The sequence below is a fragment of the Hordeum vulgare genome, chromosome 5H (genome assembly GCF_904849725.1).
Source record: "Hordeum vulgare subsp. vulgare chromosome 5H, MorexV3_pseudomolecules_assembly, whole genome shotgun sequence".
Lineage (NCBI taxonomy): Eukaryota > Viridiplantae > Streptophyta > Magnoliopsida > Poales > Poaceae > Hordeum > Hordeum vulgare.
In genome coordinates, this window is record NC_058522.1 from 517449891 (window position 1) to 517466933 (window position 17043).

General features: G+C 42.2%; 1 protein-coding gene across 1 annotated transcript; it reads right to left on the minus strand.

Annotated features, from left to right (window-relative positions):
* Positions 1-12557: 12557 nt before the first annotated feature.
* On the minus strand, positions 12558-14599 carry LOC123452021 (ervatamin-B-like). Its single transcript, XM_045128592.1, has 2 exons — positions 13896-14599; positions 12558-13313 (listed from the first exon to the last, which is right to left on the minus strand). The coding sequence occupies exons 1-2, from the start codon at positions 14401-14403 to the stop codon at positions 12721-12723; spliced, it is 1101 nt and encodes a 366-aa protein (XP_044984527.1). The 5' UTR covers positions 14404-14599; the 3' UTR covers positions 12558-12720.
* Positions 14600-17043: the final 2444 nt, after the last annotated feature.

Sequence of the window (17043 nt, forward strand, 5' to 3'; positions counted from 1 at the left end):
TGTCCAATGAGCCGAGTAGATGTGAGTCGGTTGCTGTTGTTCTACCCATTCTGCTATGAAGTCAGCCAGAGCTTGAGACTTTATAGATTTCTTGGCCTCGAACTTGATGTCGCAGTATAACATCTCCATTGCCCACTTCGCCACTCGGCCTGATGCGTCCCGATTGTGGAGGATTTCCGACAACGGAGCATCAGAAACAACAGACACCGAGTGGTCTTGGAAATAATGAGCCACCTTCTTCGCAGTAATGTAAATCCCGTAAATAAGTTTTTGATAGTGGGGATACCTCTGCTTGGAAGGAGTCAGGACTTCGGAGACATAATACACTGGCCGGTGAACCTTGTATGCTTTGCCTTCTTCATCGCGTTCGACTGTGAGAACAGTGCTGACGACTTGATTTGTAGCTGCGATGTACAGAAGAAGGGGTTCTTTACTGAGTGGAGCAGTAAGAACCGGTTGGGTGAAAAGTAGGACTTTGAGGTCGTCGGATGCGATTTGGGCTTCGTCTGTCCACTCGAAAGTATCTGATTTCTTCATGAGTCGGTACACAGGTAGTGCCTTCTCGCCGAGTCGACTGATAAACCTGCTCAAAGCCGCTAGGCAACCTGTGAGCCTTTGAACATCGTGTATTCTGACTGGCCGCTCCATTCGGACGATGGTCCCGATCTTTTCGGGGTTGACATCGATCCCTCGTTCGGAAACGAAGAAACCGAGTAACTTCCCGCTGGGAACACCGAATGAACACTTGGCTGGGTTGAGCTTGATATCGTACCTTCGAAGGTTGGCGAATGTTTCTGCCAAGTCAGTCAGCAGGTCGGAACCTTTGTGTGACTTGACTACGACATCATCCATATACGCCTCCACATTTCGACCTATCTGGTCAAGGAGGCATTTTTGGATCATGCGCATAAAAGTTGCTCCTGCATTCTTCAAACCGAATGGCATAGTGATGTAGCAGAAGCACCCGAATGGGGTGATGAAGGCTGTTTTTAATTCATCGGGGCCATACAGACGGATCTGATGATAGCCCGAGTAGGCATCGAGAAATGACAAACGCTCGCAATCCGCAGTCGAATCGACAATTTGATCAATGCGGGGGAGCGGGAAATGGTCTTTCGGGCAGACCTTATTGAGATGCTTGAAGTCGATGCACATTCGGAGAGACTTGTCCTTCTTGGGCACCATGACAACATTGGCGAGCCACTCGGAGTGGTGTACCTCGCGAATGAAGTTGGCTGCCAAAAGCTTAGCCACCTCTTCTCCGATTGCCTTCCTCTTGTGCGCGGCGGACCGACGCAGGCGTTCTTGGACGGGCCGAGCAACAGGATCCACATGCAGTCGGTGCTCAGCCAACTCCCTGGGTACACCTGGCATGTCAGCGGGCTTGCATGCGAAAATGTCCCAGTTCTCACAGAGGAATTGGATGAGCTCGGCTTCCTATTTTGGATCGAGGGTGGTGGAGATGTTCGTCGGGGCAGCGGTGTCATTCGTCGGGTGGATGCTGACTTCCTTCGTTTCTCCCGCCGACTGGAATGCGGACTCCGAAGCTGGCTTCTTCGAACGCATCAAGTCAGCGGGGTCGGCTGTCTTCTTGTACTCGTCGAGCTCGAGGACAGCCATCTGCTGATCGGCGATCCTCGAACCCTGCTGCAGACACTCTTCGGCCCGCTGCCGATTGCCTGTGACAGTGATCACACCTTTGGGACATGGCATCTTCAGCTTCAGGTATATGTAACATGGACGGGCCATGAAACGCGCATACGCCGGACGGCCGAGAATCACGTGGTATGCACTCTGGAAGTCCACCACCTGGAATGTCAGCTTTTCCTTACGGAAGTTCTTGTCAGAGCCAAAGACGACGTCCAACGCGATTTGGCCGAGTGACTTGGCCTTTCGTCCAGGGACGACTCCATGGAACTGCATGCTGCTCTCGCTAAGTTTGGACATCGGAATGCCCATCCCCTTGAGAGTGTCGGCGTACATGATGTTCAAGCCGTTGCCGCCGTCCATGAAGACTTTGCGCAGTCGGACTCCTTCCACCACCGGGTCGACGACTAGAGCCTGCCTCCCTGGGGTGGGCACGTGTGCTGGATGATCTGACTCGTCAAAGGTGATCGCAGTCTGAGACCATTTGAGGAATGTGGGGTTGGTTGGGGTGGCCATGTTCACCTCCCTGTTCACCAGCTTCAGTCGACTCTTGCTTTCCACGTCAGCAAAAATCATCAGTGTTGCATGGACTTGGGGGAACGGATCCTCCTTGTCCTCCTCATCCTGTTCATTGTCCTTTTCACTCAGCTGCCCTTCGCCGAACCCTTGGATCAGAAGGCGACATTGCCGAGTGGTATGCTTCGGAAATATGGCGTTGCCTTCTTCATCCATCTTCGTGTGGATCGGACATGGCTGATCCAGGATGTGGTTTCCGAACTGCTTCTTCTTGGGGGTGAACTGAGCCTTCCCCTTGCCCTTGAACTTGGCATTGGTAACGGCTACGGCCTCTGCCTGCGGGGTGGACGGAACTTTCTGCTTCTGCTTCCGAGTGCTGTTCCCATCTCCATCGGCGACTGCTTTATGCTTGCCGCTACGAATGCGGTCCTCTTCTTCGCCATTTGCATAGCGTGCCGCTATCTCCATCATCTTGCTCATGGAGATGTCGCCTGTCCGACCGAACTTCAGGTACAGATCTCTGTACCGCACGCCTGCCTTGAAGGCGCAGACTGCTTGGTGCTTTGTGACATTCTCCACCGTGTGGTAGAGGGTTGTCCAACGATGGATGAAATCGCGCAGGGGTTCATTCTGCTTCTGGACACAGTGCTGGAGCTCCACAAGACCAGCAGGGCGTTTGCACGTCCCTTCGAAGGTCCTGATGAAGACTCGGGCCAGATCTGCCCAGCTGTAGATGCTTGAAGGGGCTAGCTGGTTCAGCCACGCCCGTGCCGAGCCGTCGAGCATCAGGGGGAGATGTTTCATGGCAACCTGGTCATCTCCGCCACCGATCTGGACTGCCACTCGGTAGTCGTCCAGCCACGTTTCTGGCTTGGATTCTCCTGTAAACTTGTTGATCCCCGTCGCCAATCGGAAGTTGGGAGGGATGTCAGCCGAATGGATGGCCCGATTGAAACACTCGGGACCAGAGACGATGGTCCTGCTTCCACTCGGACGGTCTCTATCGTGACCATCACGGTGGGCTTGGCTCCTGTCGACCTTCCTCTGGGCGATGTATCCTCTTGCGTCGGGCCTTGGATCGTAAGTGTCACCGACCGAACGCCGATCATCATGATGTCGGGGCCCGTAGGGCCCACCCCGCGGAGGGGTGCTTGAACGGCGACGATCTTCGGGATTCATGGAACGGCTGCCTCCTCTGTGTCGCTGATGAGAATCGGGGCTGAAAACTGACCGATGCGTGTTCGCGTGAACAGAACCGTTGTGGATCCTGTTGTGCGACTGGGAGACCGCCGAATTCTGCTGTTGCGCCGTGTGCAACAAGGCACGGATCTGCTCGATCCCTCTGTCAGCCTCTGAATCAGTCGGCTGGAGGGAATCGGCTATCTTGGCGGCGGCAGCCAAGTTGAGGACGGGTGTGCGGAACACCTCCACGTTGCTCTGACGAGTGCGTCGACTGGCAGAACGGCAGGGCTGACGGTGGGCACCGGATGTCTCGCCGACCTCATGCTCGTTCCGGCCAGTTTGGCGGGGACTTTCATGGGAATTGGCCATGTGAACTTCGGTTGCAGGCCCGTGACCCAAGTACTCGGAAGGCAACTCAGTCGGAACTGAGTCCGAGCGCTGGGACGGCGGCGCAACCACAACCGACTCGAGGACCGCCACTTGAGAGGATGCGTTCTAGCGCGCCTGGGCGTGTCGCACCCAACGCTGGAGCCGCGGACGGCGAGACCGCTTGTTGCGGCGCGTGACGGGAGCAAAGATCGACACCGGAGCCGGCTGCTGGAGAAGAAGGATGCCGCGGGCGCCGGCACGGAAGTGTGTAGCCCCGCGACTGGGGAGCGCCTCGATGTCGAGAGGCGCATCTCGAAGCCATGCCGAATCGTCGACGATGAAGGAGAGTGCGCCGAAGAGGATCTCACGACCCATGCACAAATCTCCACCGGACGACATGACGAAAGGATGTAGTCGCAAACTCGCCGGAAGTCGCTTAGACGCCTGCCCCATGGTGGGCGCCAACTGTCGTGGGTATAAGTCTGACAGTAGATGTGTAGGGTACGAAAGGATGGGCAGAGCCTTAGCTACGGCGAGGTTGTATGAGTTCAGGCCCCTCTACAATGGAGGTAAAATCCCTACGTCTCAGTGCTCTTGGGAGCTTGATGTCGAGTGGAATATGGGTTACAGTGGAATGCCAACCCCTGCACCAGTGGGAAAGGGCGGCTTATATAGAGTGTGCTGCCATTCACAACGGTTCGGTGCACAAGGGTGGCGTAGTGGCGAATAAATGCCTACGTTACAGGTAACGTATGCCTTAAATGCTAATAATGGTACATGAAAATGTATGACCGTTGCCCTCCAGGGGGGTTACGATGTACAGCGTGGAATCCAGTCGGTAAGTTCGATACGTTCCGAATGCTCATCTTCGACTGGATGATGGAGGAATCGTCACCGACTGGATGATGGGAAGTCCTTAATTCAGTCGGAACTGACTAAGGGCCTTGTCCCTTATGAAGGGTAGTCCTTGGGTAGGACCTATAGGGCAGGCCTATGACCCTACCCTGGGACTATAACCCCATCAGGGCCTATCTTGTTTTATGATATTCTACCTAAGCAGAGGAGTAGGTCCTAGGTACAATGTGTTATTATGTGCTACAATGTGTTAGAGTTGACGATGATGATGAGGAGGAGTTGTGATTATGACTAGTGACCAACTTTTCTTATATGATGTCTCATTGACGAAAATGATATTAAATAATATTGGTGGTAATGACTATGATGATTATTAGCTATTTCCGAGATGGTCTGATGATGTGCTACAATGTGTTAGAGTTGACGATGATGATGAGGAGGAGTTGTGATTATGACTAGTGACCAACTTTTGTTATATGATGTCTCATTGACTATGATGATTACTTCTACATCACTATGTATCGCTATTTTTGAGATGATGCGATGATATTTTATGAAACTATTGTATAGAATATGTATCACTTACTTCTACATCACTTATATATGTATCACTATGATGAATTGTATTCGGAGACTAATCTTCTATTGTATTCGATAAATCTGCTGTTTATATGTTATGATGTTTATATTCTATGATGTAATGTATTTTGTAACCTGTGCATATATCAGAAAAGCAAATTAAAATTCCTAATATTCATAGTAGTGGCGCACCATATTGCATTTTAGTGGCGCACATAAATAAACACCCGAGTGGCGCATTATCTAAAAATGCGTCATTAGTAACCCACAGCAGTGGCGCACTTCTGGGCGTAGTAATGACGCACCAGCCACTGTTATGTAGATTAAAAGTGGCGCACCAGACGTGCGTCATTACTATTTATTAGTAGTAACGTGATAATAGTGGCGCACCTATAGTGCGTCATTAGTGGCCAAAACAGGTACGCCACTAACAGCCTTTTTTCTAGTAGTAATAGTTTCATAAGATTATAATAATTTATTGACATATGATACCAATATTTCAAAGTACAGTGTTATATCCGTGCAACATGCAAAACATCATAATTTATTGACATAGAGATTATTTAAGTTAACAAAATCTCATGTATATTACGTGTAAGATGATCTTTTATCATCTCTTGAGGACTAATTAGCCTACTGATATACACCAATTTTCCTTCTAATTATTTTGCAAAATATGCCAATGTGTTCCAAGAAAAATCTGAAATAGTAAATTAGTTCCACAAACTTACACCGACTAAAACTGAGAAAAATGATAGTTAGTGCAACAGTATACAAAGTGTAGAAGGTATAAGGCGGAATCAAAATATAACATGTATCCACGCACCGAAAACTATGCACCATGGACATACACAGCCGACAGCCGTATGAAAACGCAAACATCCGCGAAAATAGTTGGAATGCACCACGATACATCCGGCTCGATGCTTTGTGTGAAGTGGTACTTTGGTGTGCTCAAGCTACACACACCAATGCCTCTCGTCCACACATTGGTCATTGTGCGTGTGTGCGTCTCCATCCCCCAGCAAGATGCGAGCTCGGTCGATAGTATTTTCGGCAAGCAAGTCATCTTTCTCTTCCGTCCATAATAGAGTCGTGGATTAGCAGAGGCTGGACTGTATTTTGTTGTGCATCATTGTTACGCAATGGCATTAACTGTCTGTGTAGTTGGCCTTTAGGGATGGAACACGAGAGGTGAGAGAGATGATAAGTTCAAAATTGCATAGAAATAATCTTGAGCAGAGCGGATAGATTAGTTGGAGATCTCGCAAAAAAATTCTTCAGCATGGAACTTGACATGTTAGATGGAGATTATTGTTATTGTTTTAGAGAAGGAAATCTAGTAGAGTAAGATTTTTTTTTCCTTTTTAAGGGATCGTGAGATCTCCTTTCTATTGTGTCCCGATTAATTACGGAAGAAAATCTATAGTACCATCAGATCTTTTTTCCCTAGAGAAGATTTTACTGTGCCATGATTCAAGGAAAAGGAAGCTTAGTGTACGTGATTCAATAGTCCAGTTTTTTTACGGATAATTCTATATTCGTGTTATGAGAAGAACATGGTAGAAAAGTTGGTATCATCACATCTATTTTTCCAAGGGATGAGATCTCTTTCTTTACCATACATGATTCTGATATATCTTTTCAATGGATGAGATCTATTTTTTTTACCGTGTGAGATATTTTGTACGTACTTCTTTTGTTTTGAGGGACGTGATGACGTCCTTTTTATTGTGACGTGATTGAAGGAGGAAGTGCCTTGATTCAAGGAGAAGGATACTAAAAATACGATCGGGAGAGAGCATGGATGAGATCTCAATCCTAATAGTCCACGTGACGTAAGCATGTACGCATGTGTATCCAGAAAGGATGCGTACGTGCTGGAAACTTCAAAGAACACTATTTATTCGATGGTTATGTATAAAAATTAAACAGATTTGACCAATGACTTTACTACTTTAAGCAAGAATTAACGTTGAAGAGACCATGGAGTTCAGTTTTTTTTGCCCAAGATTATGTGGGTTTATCTCCACCTTAATAATTTTGTCCTACCAAATTAACGGCTTACAATTACTGATTAACATAAGAATTTTTAAAAAATGCCTAATTAGTATAAGTATAGATAGATGGTGACGGTAGAAGTTAACCTCCTTTCTCCTTGACCATAAACTCAGGGTTGTCAACGAAGACCTAATTTTTTTATTATTATTTTTTTGCAGGAAAACGAAGATCTAATTGCTCGTTGCCAACTGTAGGGAATCCCTATGAACATCCTACACCAACACAAAATATTAGGAGTATGGTACTGGTGTCAAGGGAATGTGAGGGAAAAGCTTATGTTCGTCTCGTGGCAGCATACTTCTTGAAGTTGGTTTCTCTTCGATTCTCGTAAAATCCTAAATAAATAGATAGAGATGGGCGCAGAGTCGAGGCGAAACACTTTTGAAAGCTTCTTCTAGAAGTTTCAAAAGTTTGAGTATACACATGTTTATGTTTAATCGAAAGGTTTTGAGAATAATTAATGACCGGGGATGGATTTAAACTTGTGAGATCAAAGAAACCAAGAAACAAGCATGTATGTGTAGCTCATTAGATTACAGATAGATATTCCATGCTTCTGGGAAAGCAGCGTGTTAGGTATATGGTGTGTCCTAATTCACTCATGTGTTCACTAACGTCCTCGTCGTTCTCGTTGAATGATTTATTAATCAGGTGACAGTGGTATGCAGTAGGTGAGCTATGATTGAGCAAACCATATAAGCGATGGTTGTAGCTAGACGATGGTGGTGACCTGTAGCTAGCTACTACGGCAGATGACCATCTCATTCTTGGAGATCTTCATCATAGCGATCACGGCGGCGGCGCTCTCCCCCGGTGGAGGAGGTGCTTCACCTCTGCCGATGGGGATGCCAGGGTGCCACACCATCTGTGGGAACATCAGCGTGCCGTACCCGTTCGGCATGGGACCGACCAGGTGCTACTGGCCTAGGTTCAACCTAATACTCCTATATGGCAAAGTATGGTAATTTTTCTTTAGGTGCCATGGTAATTTTATTATTTACATAATGGAAAAAAATATTAAATTAGACAATTTTAATTTACCATGGCAAAAAAAAGTGTGTACATCATCGCAATTTAATTCATTATACCGTAGCAAAAAATAAATCAACCATGTTAGTTTAACTTTCGGTGGCATGGAGTATATTTGATATAGTAGGGCAAGTTATTTCAACATAACATGGTAATTCGTTTCATATTTCATAAACTTTTAACAAATACACCATGACAATTTTGAAGTTAATACCATGGCAGTTTCATTGTATGTAGCATAACAATCTTCTTAGTTTGACCATGGCAATTTTATTAGCTAGGCCAAGGTGGGTTTTTGTAGGTAGCACGAAAAAAAATATTTCTCATGCACCATTAAATTTTTTTTCATGCTATGTTAACTATTTTCTTCATATACTATTATAAGTTATTTCAGCTTAACATGGCAATTATTTTATATATGTTGTACCACACTTTTTTCTCATTTTCCCCAAAGGCTGTCATGTTTTTCTTGAGAGAAAATATGGCAAATTCTAAATCTGTCTTCTTTTATGTTCAAAGAACTTTTTTATTTTTTATATAATATTATTTTCGTTCCAAATCCACGTGTGCTACTCAAAACGAAATCATGTTTACTTGCTTTTTTCATGAAGAAGTTGTAAAGGTAGCCATGTTGGCATTTTTTCTGTTTTCCAAAACAGGTCATACTTAGGAAAGTGGTTAGGATAACCCGACAGATAAGGACGTGTGCGTCCGTCGCCTTCGTGGCAGTTGAATCTATTTTTTGTCAAATGGTTAGGAGCAACATATTACGTAAAATAGGTTTTGTAACTAAGTCATTGTTATAATTTTTCCCACCGCAAATAACTGGTGTATTGCAGGATCTGGATATCGATCCCAATCAGATCTGGATCCCCATGAGAGTAGTAGCCACCCGTGCTCCTTCTAAGCTGCCCATCAAGGTGACGCCTCCTCGAGCTGCTTTGACCGTTGTAACTCGCGCTTGCTGCCGGCAACACACTAATGATGTCGTCGGCGTAGGCGCCACCGTTGTCGCCCACCTCCATCATGAACTCAGTCGTCGTAGTGCGCCCGAATAAAGCTGCATCCGTCGCCTGGGGAAGCACCAGCATTTGCTCCCACCATGGGGAGCTGCGTCCATCGTTGCCCCTCCATCCCGAGGAAGCATCATCCTTTCCTTCGGCCGACGTGGTCGCTGCTTGCTGCTCGTTAGAACGAAATTCTGCAACAAAGTCTCTATTACAAAAAAAAATGTAACAAGACCTCTTCTACAAAACAAATTATATTCCAACGAGACCTTTGTTGCCAAAAAAATGCAACAATACGTATGTTACAAAAAAATTGTAACAACATATATGTTGCACAAATAATTTGTAAATTGACCTACGTTGCAAAAATTTCCGCAACGTAACCCGTTTGCAGAAATTTACTGAACACGACATGTGTTGTAGTGGTAGAAGGTGACTCACGACCGCTCCATCCGCTAGATCTGAGGGTTCGCAAAGTGGCAGATCTTTTAAAACAATCCACCGGCTGACGCGTAGCAGCGTCCATTTTGTTTTGGGTTTTGGATAAATATATTAGTGCAAAAATAGGAAACCGGGCTGTGTCTAGCCTTTTTTCAGATGGGCCAGCAAAAATATTGACTAAGGATATTTTATTTAATTTGGACACACCTAAAAAGGAAATTAGACTGACTCCCACAGCGACCTTTCTTGATGCAATTGATCTGAACAACCAAGGAAATTGTATATAAATTGGCTGAACAATCGTTCTAAAGCTTCTAACTTGTATATAAATTCTTTCCAAAATGGCGTTGTCATTATAAAAAAAAAGGATCTAACTTTTTCTTACACAAATTTCAGAAAACAGACGAACATAACAAAAATCATGATAAAAAATTCAATATTTTTTTAGTAAACAGTAAATATATTTTAATGAATATTTTTTAATAAGCAACAAACTATTTTAAAGTTCTGGATGAACGTATTATAAATACATGATGCAAATCTTTTAATGAGAAAAAAGTTTTTTTAATATGCCAGATGATCATTTTACTAATGCACTGAACTTTCTTAAATTCGCTGATGCTTCTCCAATGTCGCTCGGTTCGTTCGTTCGTTTAATTTTTTACTTTACAGTTTGTTTCCGTTTTCCTAGGGATTTTTCGAGTTTCATTTTTTTCTCATGCCTATATTTTTATTTGTTTTTTCACCGTTTTGTTTTCTTTTTATTCTATCTTTTGTTGTATTTCAGTTATCTTTGTTTCTTTACCTGTTTTTTGGGGTTTTCTAGTTGTCTTTTATACTCCCTCCGTTCCTAAATGTAGGTCTTTTAAGAGATTTCACTAGAAGTCTACATACGAAGCAAAATAAATGAAACTACAATCTAAAATATGTCTATATACATCCGTATGTAGTCCACTAGTGAAACCTGTAAAAAGACTTATATTTAGGAACGGATGGAGTACTTTCCTTTTCTTTGTTTCTTCAATGGTTTTGTTTGTTCTTCTTATGGTTTTTTTCTTTGGTTTTCTTTTCGTATCTTTCTTGTTTTTCAATAGTTTGCTTCATTTTCTTTGTACCATACTTGGTTTTCGTTGTTTTAATTCTTTTTTCGGTAGTTTTCTTTGGGTTTTCCCCTTTTTCAGGTTGACTTGCTTTTTAAAAAAAAAATTGGTGGTTTCTTTATTTTTATATATATGAAGAAATGCCGATCGTCTATTTTTAAACTGTTAAACATATATCATAAATTTCTCTAATATACACAAAACATGTTCAAAGTACATTAAATAGAAGTAGTAACCCAAAATATATATTTAAAAAAATTTAATTATGTATTTAAAATGTGAAAACATGAATAAAAATGTTTCTGATGTATATGACAAATGTACATGGTGTATGAATTTTTTTTTACTTTCATTAAATAAATATTTAACATAAGATAAATATTGTTTTATACATCCTTAACATTTTTTAATACCTGGGTAACATTTTGTTATAAACATTTAATTTATTTTTTTAAACATGACCAACATTTCCTCCAAGCACATTGTAAAAAAAATTGTATGCATTTCCATATAGATGGGAGACATAATTTTTGTACACATTCAGCATTTTTTAAAGCTTGATTGACATTTTTTAAATCCTTGATTCACAAATTTCACAGGATTGATCAACACCATGCAAAAAAAATGATTGATCAACATTTACAAAATACATGATTAACTTCTTTCATACACATTGTATATTTTTCTTGTACATGAGAAACATTTTTATATACACATTTACCATTTTTGAAATGCTTTATTCAAAACTTTCAAATACTTGATTAAAATTTTAATCAAATGCTTGATTAACATTTTTCAAATACATGATCAGCTTTTTTCATGCGCATCATATATGTTTGTATAGATGAGAAACATTTTTTCTATACACATTTAATATTTTTCAAATGCTTGATTAACATTTCTCAAATGTTTTATGTATAGTGTATTTGTAATTATAAATAGAAGTAAAAAAGATGCAAAGAAATGGAACTAAAAACATGAGAAATAGAAGAATTGGTGGCTGTGGCATGAGGCCTCATGCACACCTGGGTAAGAACGGTTGCACGCAGCGCGGGGCGGGGGGGCATATGCACACCTGGGTAAGCACGGTCGCACGCACCGGGGGGTGGGGCATGGGCAGTAGAACTACATGGGTGTTTGTGCCCAGACATGGCCACATGAAAATTGGCCTTACATGGTGGGCACTCACATCCACTAAAATCGACAACCTCATACAAAAAATTATAAAAAATGTTGAATCCAGAAGAAATAAATTCAAGCAAGGTTCCTTCTGTCGCCGCCGTAACTTCACACTTGTTACTTTTAATGATGTTCATAGGGAGGCTAATAGTGCAGATCGTGAACTTTCTAAACATGTTGAGGAGTACCATAATGTTGTTCCGTAGGGTGACCCCCACTTATTTACTAACTGCTCTTGCGGATATTGTAAGTATTATTTAAAATTAATATAAACTTTCATGATGGAATTTCTTTAAAAACACTCCTAGTATCAAGTTTGGGAGGTAGTTTATCTAGGCCTTTTGGGTCTATGTATATATGGACTTCCGAACCCTATTTGAACAACCCAACAGAGTGGCTCGGCGAAAAATGCTGTTAGGTTTGGGCTATAGTCATCTCAGTCTCGATGTACAACATGTAGCTTGCAAATTCCAAACAGTTTGCACCAGTAAGGCCCATACAAAAATTGACTTGACCTATTGGACATTCAAATCCTCTAAAATGTCAAAAAGCTCATACAAAAATCATTAAAGTATTGAATCCACATGAACAATTCAACAATTTCCATGTTTCTTATTCACAAATGTTTGAATATACTCCCATTTTTACAAGCATGTATGAACCCCCTTACAAGTATTGTACTTGTGACAACAAGATGACTAAGCTTTTGCATGCTATGGAAAGAATAATGACCAAGCATACCACACATGATCATATCACACGAGCGGGAAAGATGGCCGGATGGCGATGCCGCAGATCCCCTCGGGCTTGTCTATGATGCCCTTCTTCATTCTGAGGTATCCGTTGTCACCCCACTTCTCACCCCATGAGTTTTTCACGATCCAGTAACTCTCCCGAGTCACCTCGTCCTTCCCGTACCCGACCACCGTGACTCCATGGTTCAGCCGCGTCCCGCATGGACCATTGTACACGCCATTCCGGTAGTGCTGGAAGTTGGCTCCGCCAGCCTCGATCGACACCGCCACGGGTTGCATGGCCACCGCGTTTGTCAATGATAGCTCGCTCCTCGTCGCCACACGTTGGAAGCCTGAGATGGAAGCGGCATGGTGTGAAAGCTTTGTGGTGTCACAAGTGTCGTCCTTTGCCGTATATGGATAGTCGTCCTGAGAGGTGATGCCGCCGTTGGAGGTGATCCACTGTAGCGCACGATAGCTCACTCCACCGTTGCAACCATGGTCCAACTTGTCGCAGTCCACCAGTTCTTGCTCAGAGAGCGAGGCTAGTTTTCCGGTCTGGATTTGGTGGATTCCTTCTATCACCGCTACGGTGGAGAATGCCCAACACGATCCTGTCAATGACAATGAATTTAGAACATGTATATATAAGAACTACACAATAAACTTAGCTAGCCGTTTATATTGTTTCTCAAATCATATAGCCGACCATCACAAGGTTGAAATTTTGCAACAAAAAAAATGGTGGTCACTGTAATATGTTGATTTTAAAATTATAAGTATATTTTAAATGAATTCAACTCTTCTTAAAGTATGATGACGTCATTCCAATAATTCCAAAAAATAAGAACTGGTCAATTGACAACTTATAAGTATGCAGGAAATGTTTTTTTCTGCATGCTAGGTGTGAATCATCCACAAGAGACCCCGCAAATTGGCCAACTGTCTAATCTAATACTATAACGCTAAGTTGACAATTGACAGTGTGCATGACAGGTAAGTAAGCAATTGTCTAATCCCTGATGATGAAGCAGCTAGCCAGGCAGCAGGAGCACATGCAGGCATGTGGATCGCAGACAGCCATGTGTTTACAGGGAGGTCACAATAATTGGACAACAAGGGATGAAATGAAGGATGGATATATAAATATACGTACGTGGATGGCGACGGCCCACCATCCACGTAGCGTAGCGTACCGCACTGGCCTTGGTTCTTCACCGCCGTGACGGCGCCTCTCTCGCGCCAGTCGACGCTCGCCGGCGCCCCGGCCGACTCGTTCACGTACACCTGCAGCCAGCCTCCACCGGCGGCGGCGGCGACCGGGCCGGCACGGGTGGTGATCATCGTCATCGGCAGGTCGTCGTCGTCGTCGGAGAGCGGCGGCGCCCGAGAAGTGTACATGGCCGTGAACTCGTCGCTGGTGAGGTCGGTGTAGGCGGTCTCGCCGAGCTCGTAGGTGAGCCCGGCGTCGCCGTTGGTGGCCTCGATGTAGCGCATGTTGCGCGCGTAGACGCGGAGCCGGTGGCGCTCTTCCTCCGGGGTGGCGTACGTCCGGCTGTGCTCCGCCTTCCATCGCCGGAACCGCTGCGCCATCGGGTCGGCGTCCTCGGTGGCCGGGCGGGACGTGGCGGAGGAGCCATGGAGGAGGAAGACGGCCAGGAGGAGGAGGAGGCATGAGGAACGCTTGGAGGAGGAGGAAGCCATGGCCGTGCGCGCGTGACCACGGCCGTGTATGAATGGGTTGGTGTGGCTGCTTAATTAGCTGGTGAAGGATCCATCACGTTTTATATAGAGAGAGGTACAGCTGCGCAACTGCTCGATGGGCGGGTACAAGAATGTCAGTCGTCACAGTTGTGTGCGGTCAGAGAGTATCTTTTTTTTTTACGGTCTTGTTACACAAGAGGTACTTGAAAGTTTCGCCTGCGTCAATCCATTCCATCCTAAGGGTCCAAAAATTTGCTTAATGGACAGGATAAAAATCGAAACTGAAAATTCACATGACTTATTACATTTGGTTATCTTTAGTTGTAATTAAATGAAAAACATTTTCGCACGCATGGCTGAATATTACGGTGTGTCTTTCTCATGCATGATTGCATTTTGAGGCGGGCCATATCTCATTCATAATTATACGGTGAGCTGACATGCTTGTATATTTAGATAAATAAATTAACCATGATGAATATAGAATAAGTAAACATAATAATCGGTGGTATGTACTCCCTTCTCATTAAAAAAAAGATAAATACCGGATAACACGTGAACCACAAGAAGCTAATGGGCTCCAATGCTCCATATATGTGACAAAGTTAGATTCAGAAATAAATAGTATATGAGCCTTCTCATGGAATAGTATGTAGGCCTGATCATGCCTTGGAGGCCCCATAAAAATGAGTTACTAGTCCCCTTGCATCATTGTTTTTTGACAGAAACCATTTTTCAGGGGAGCTCTTACCTGCCGCTCGTTGCATCGAAAAACCCTATTTGACGCGGGTTGTTTCAAATAGTCGGGGCTTCGCACAAACACCCATCCATGGTTCCGGAGTGGGCCGGCCATTTAACTGTTCAAAGGCCCTAGGTTTTTGGAAACTTCTAGATGTTTACAACCAGTTTTTCCGGTATAGGGAACTTCTAGAAGGTTCCCCAAACCGGTTTTTCTTTTTCTTTGTTCATTTTCTTTATTATTTTCTGTTTCATTTTTCAGGTTTTCTATTTCCAAAAATGTTCTGAATTTTAAGAAAAATTATAAAATTATTTTGCTTATTTAAAAATTCTTATGGACTTTCAAGAAAAATCTAGATTTCCAAATAATGTTCTGGATTTTCGAAAAATGTTCTGCAAATTCAGAAAATATTTATGCTTTTTACAAAAAAAATGTTCTGGATTTTTCAAAAAAATATCTTCAAAATCAGAAAATATTTCTGCTTTTTTCAAAAAAATGTTCTGGATTTTGGGATTTTCAAGTATTATTCCTCAACATCGAAAAATGGTTTTGCATTATAGAAGAACGTTCTGGATTTTCCAAAAAACATTCTGGATTTGTAAAAAAAATATAAAATTTTGTTTTCAGAAATTTGTTCTCAAGATTCAAAATCGGTCGTATTGTCAAAAATTGTTAATGTTTACGAATTTCTTCTGTACTTTTTCAAAATTGTTCTCATTTCCAAAATTTGTACTCAAGATTCAACAAATGTTCGTGCTTTTAAAAAATTGTTCACTCTTCCAAATTTGTTCAGTGTTTCCACAATAATTCTCTGTTTCAAATTTTTGTTCTTAAGATTCAAAAAATATTTATGCTTTAAAAAAATCGTGGTTCAAAATTTATTCAGGATTTTTCAAAATTGTTCATGGTTTTATAATTTTTTCCAAGATTCAAAAAATGTTCGTCCTTTAAATAATTCTTCGCGCATTCAAATTTGTTCTCTGATTTAGAAAACATTCACTTTTTCAAAAAGTGACTGAGAAATTCAACGTTTGTTCATTTTAATAATAAAACTAAAAAGGAAAACGGGAATAAAAACAAGCCAAAAAGAAATAAAAATAAGCAGAAAAGGATAAAAGAAACTGAAAAAAAATAAGAAAGTTATCCAAAATTTTAAGACAAAAAAAACTGGCCCGGCTGCGGCAGGAAGGACTTCCCAGCAGCGGCAGGAAGTGCATCGCACGCACACGGGTCGCCCCAACTGGGTCGGCCCAATAATTTTTGTCTCACAAAAATCGAACAACTAACTTTTTATTTCCTCTCTTTGTTTCTTTTTTGCCTCGTTTTTTCTTTCCTTTTTTACTTTTGTTTTCAAATTTGAAGCAAGAACGTTTATTGAATTGTAAGGGCAATGTTTGAAATTCCAGAATATTTTTGGAATTTATGAATAAAGTTTGAAAAATAAAAACATTTTGAATTTATACAAATTCAAAACAAGAACATTTTCCAAAAATAAACCACACGAACTTAGTTTATAAACTGTACAAAATTTTGATATTCTGAACATTTTCTGAAAATAGCGAACATTTCCATAAAGTAGTGAACTTTTTTTGAAATACTGATATTTTTTTTTGAAGTTATGAATGTTTTTTAGAAAATGGCAACTATTTGAAAATTAGAATATATTTTAAAAAGAAAAAACATTTCTCAAATTTTATGAACAATTTTTGAAATAGAGGATACTCTTTGAAAACCAGACCATATGTTTATAATGCGAAAACATTTGTCGAATTTTAAGAACCTTCTTTTGAATATAGAGAATTTTTTTGAAAAATCGGAAAAAATTTGGAAAATCCAGAAAAAATTCATAAAAAAAAAATTGAAATTTTTAATAACAATTTTTGGGAATCATAACATTTTGT

What these genes read in the sequence shown, in the direction of transcription:
- LOC123452021 (XM_045128592.1), bottom strand. Translation starts at nt 14,403, where the DNA reads ATGGCTTCCTCCTCCTCCAAGCGTTCCTCATGCCTCCTCCTCCTCCTG. An exon ending in GAAGAACCAAGGCCAGTGCG is followed by an intron (nt 13,314 to 13,895) that starts GTACGCTACGCT and finishes TGTCATTGACAG; the next exon opens with GATCGTGTTGGGCATTCTCC.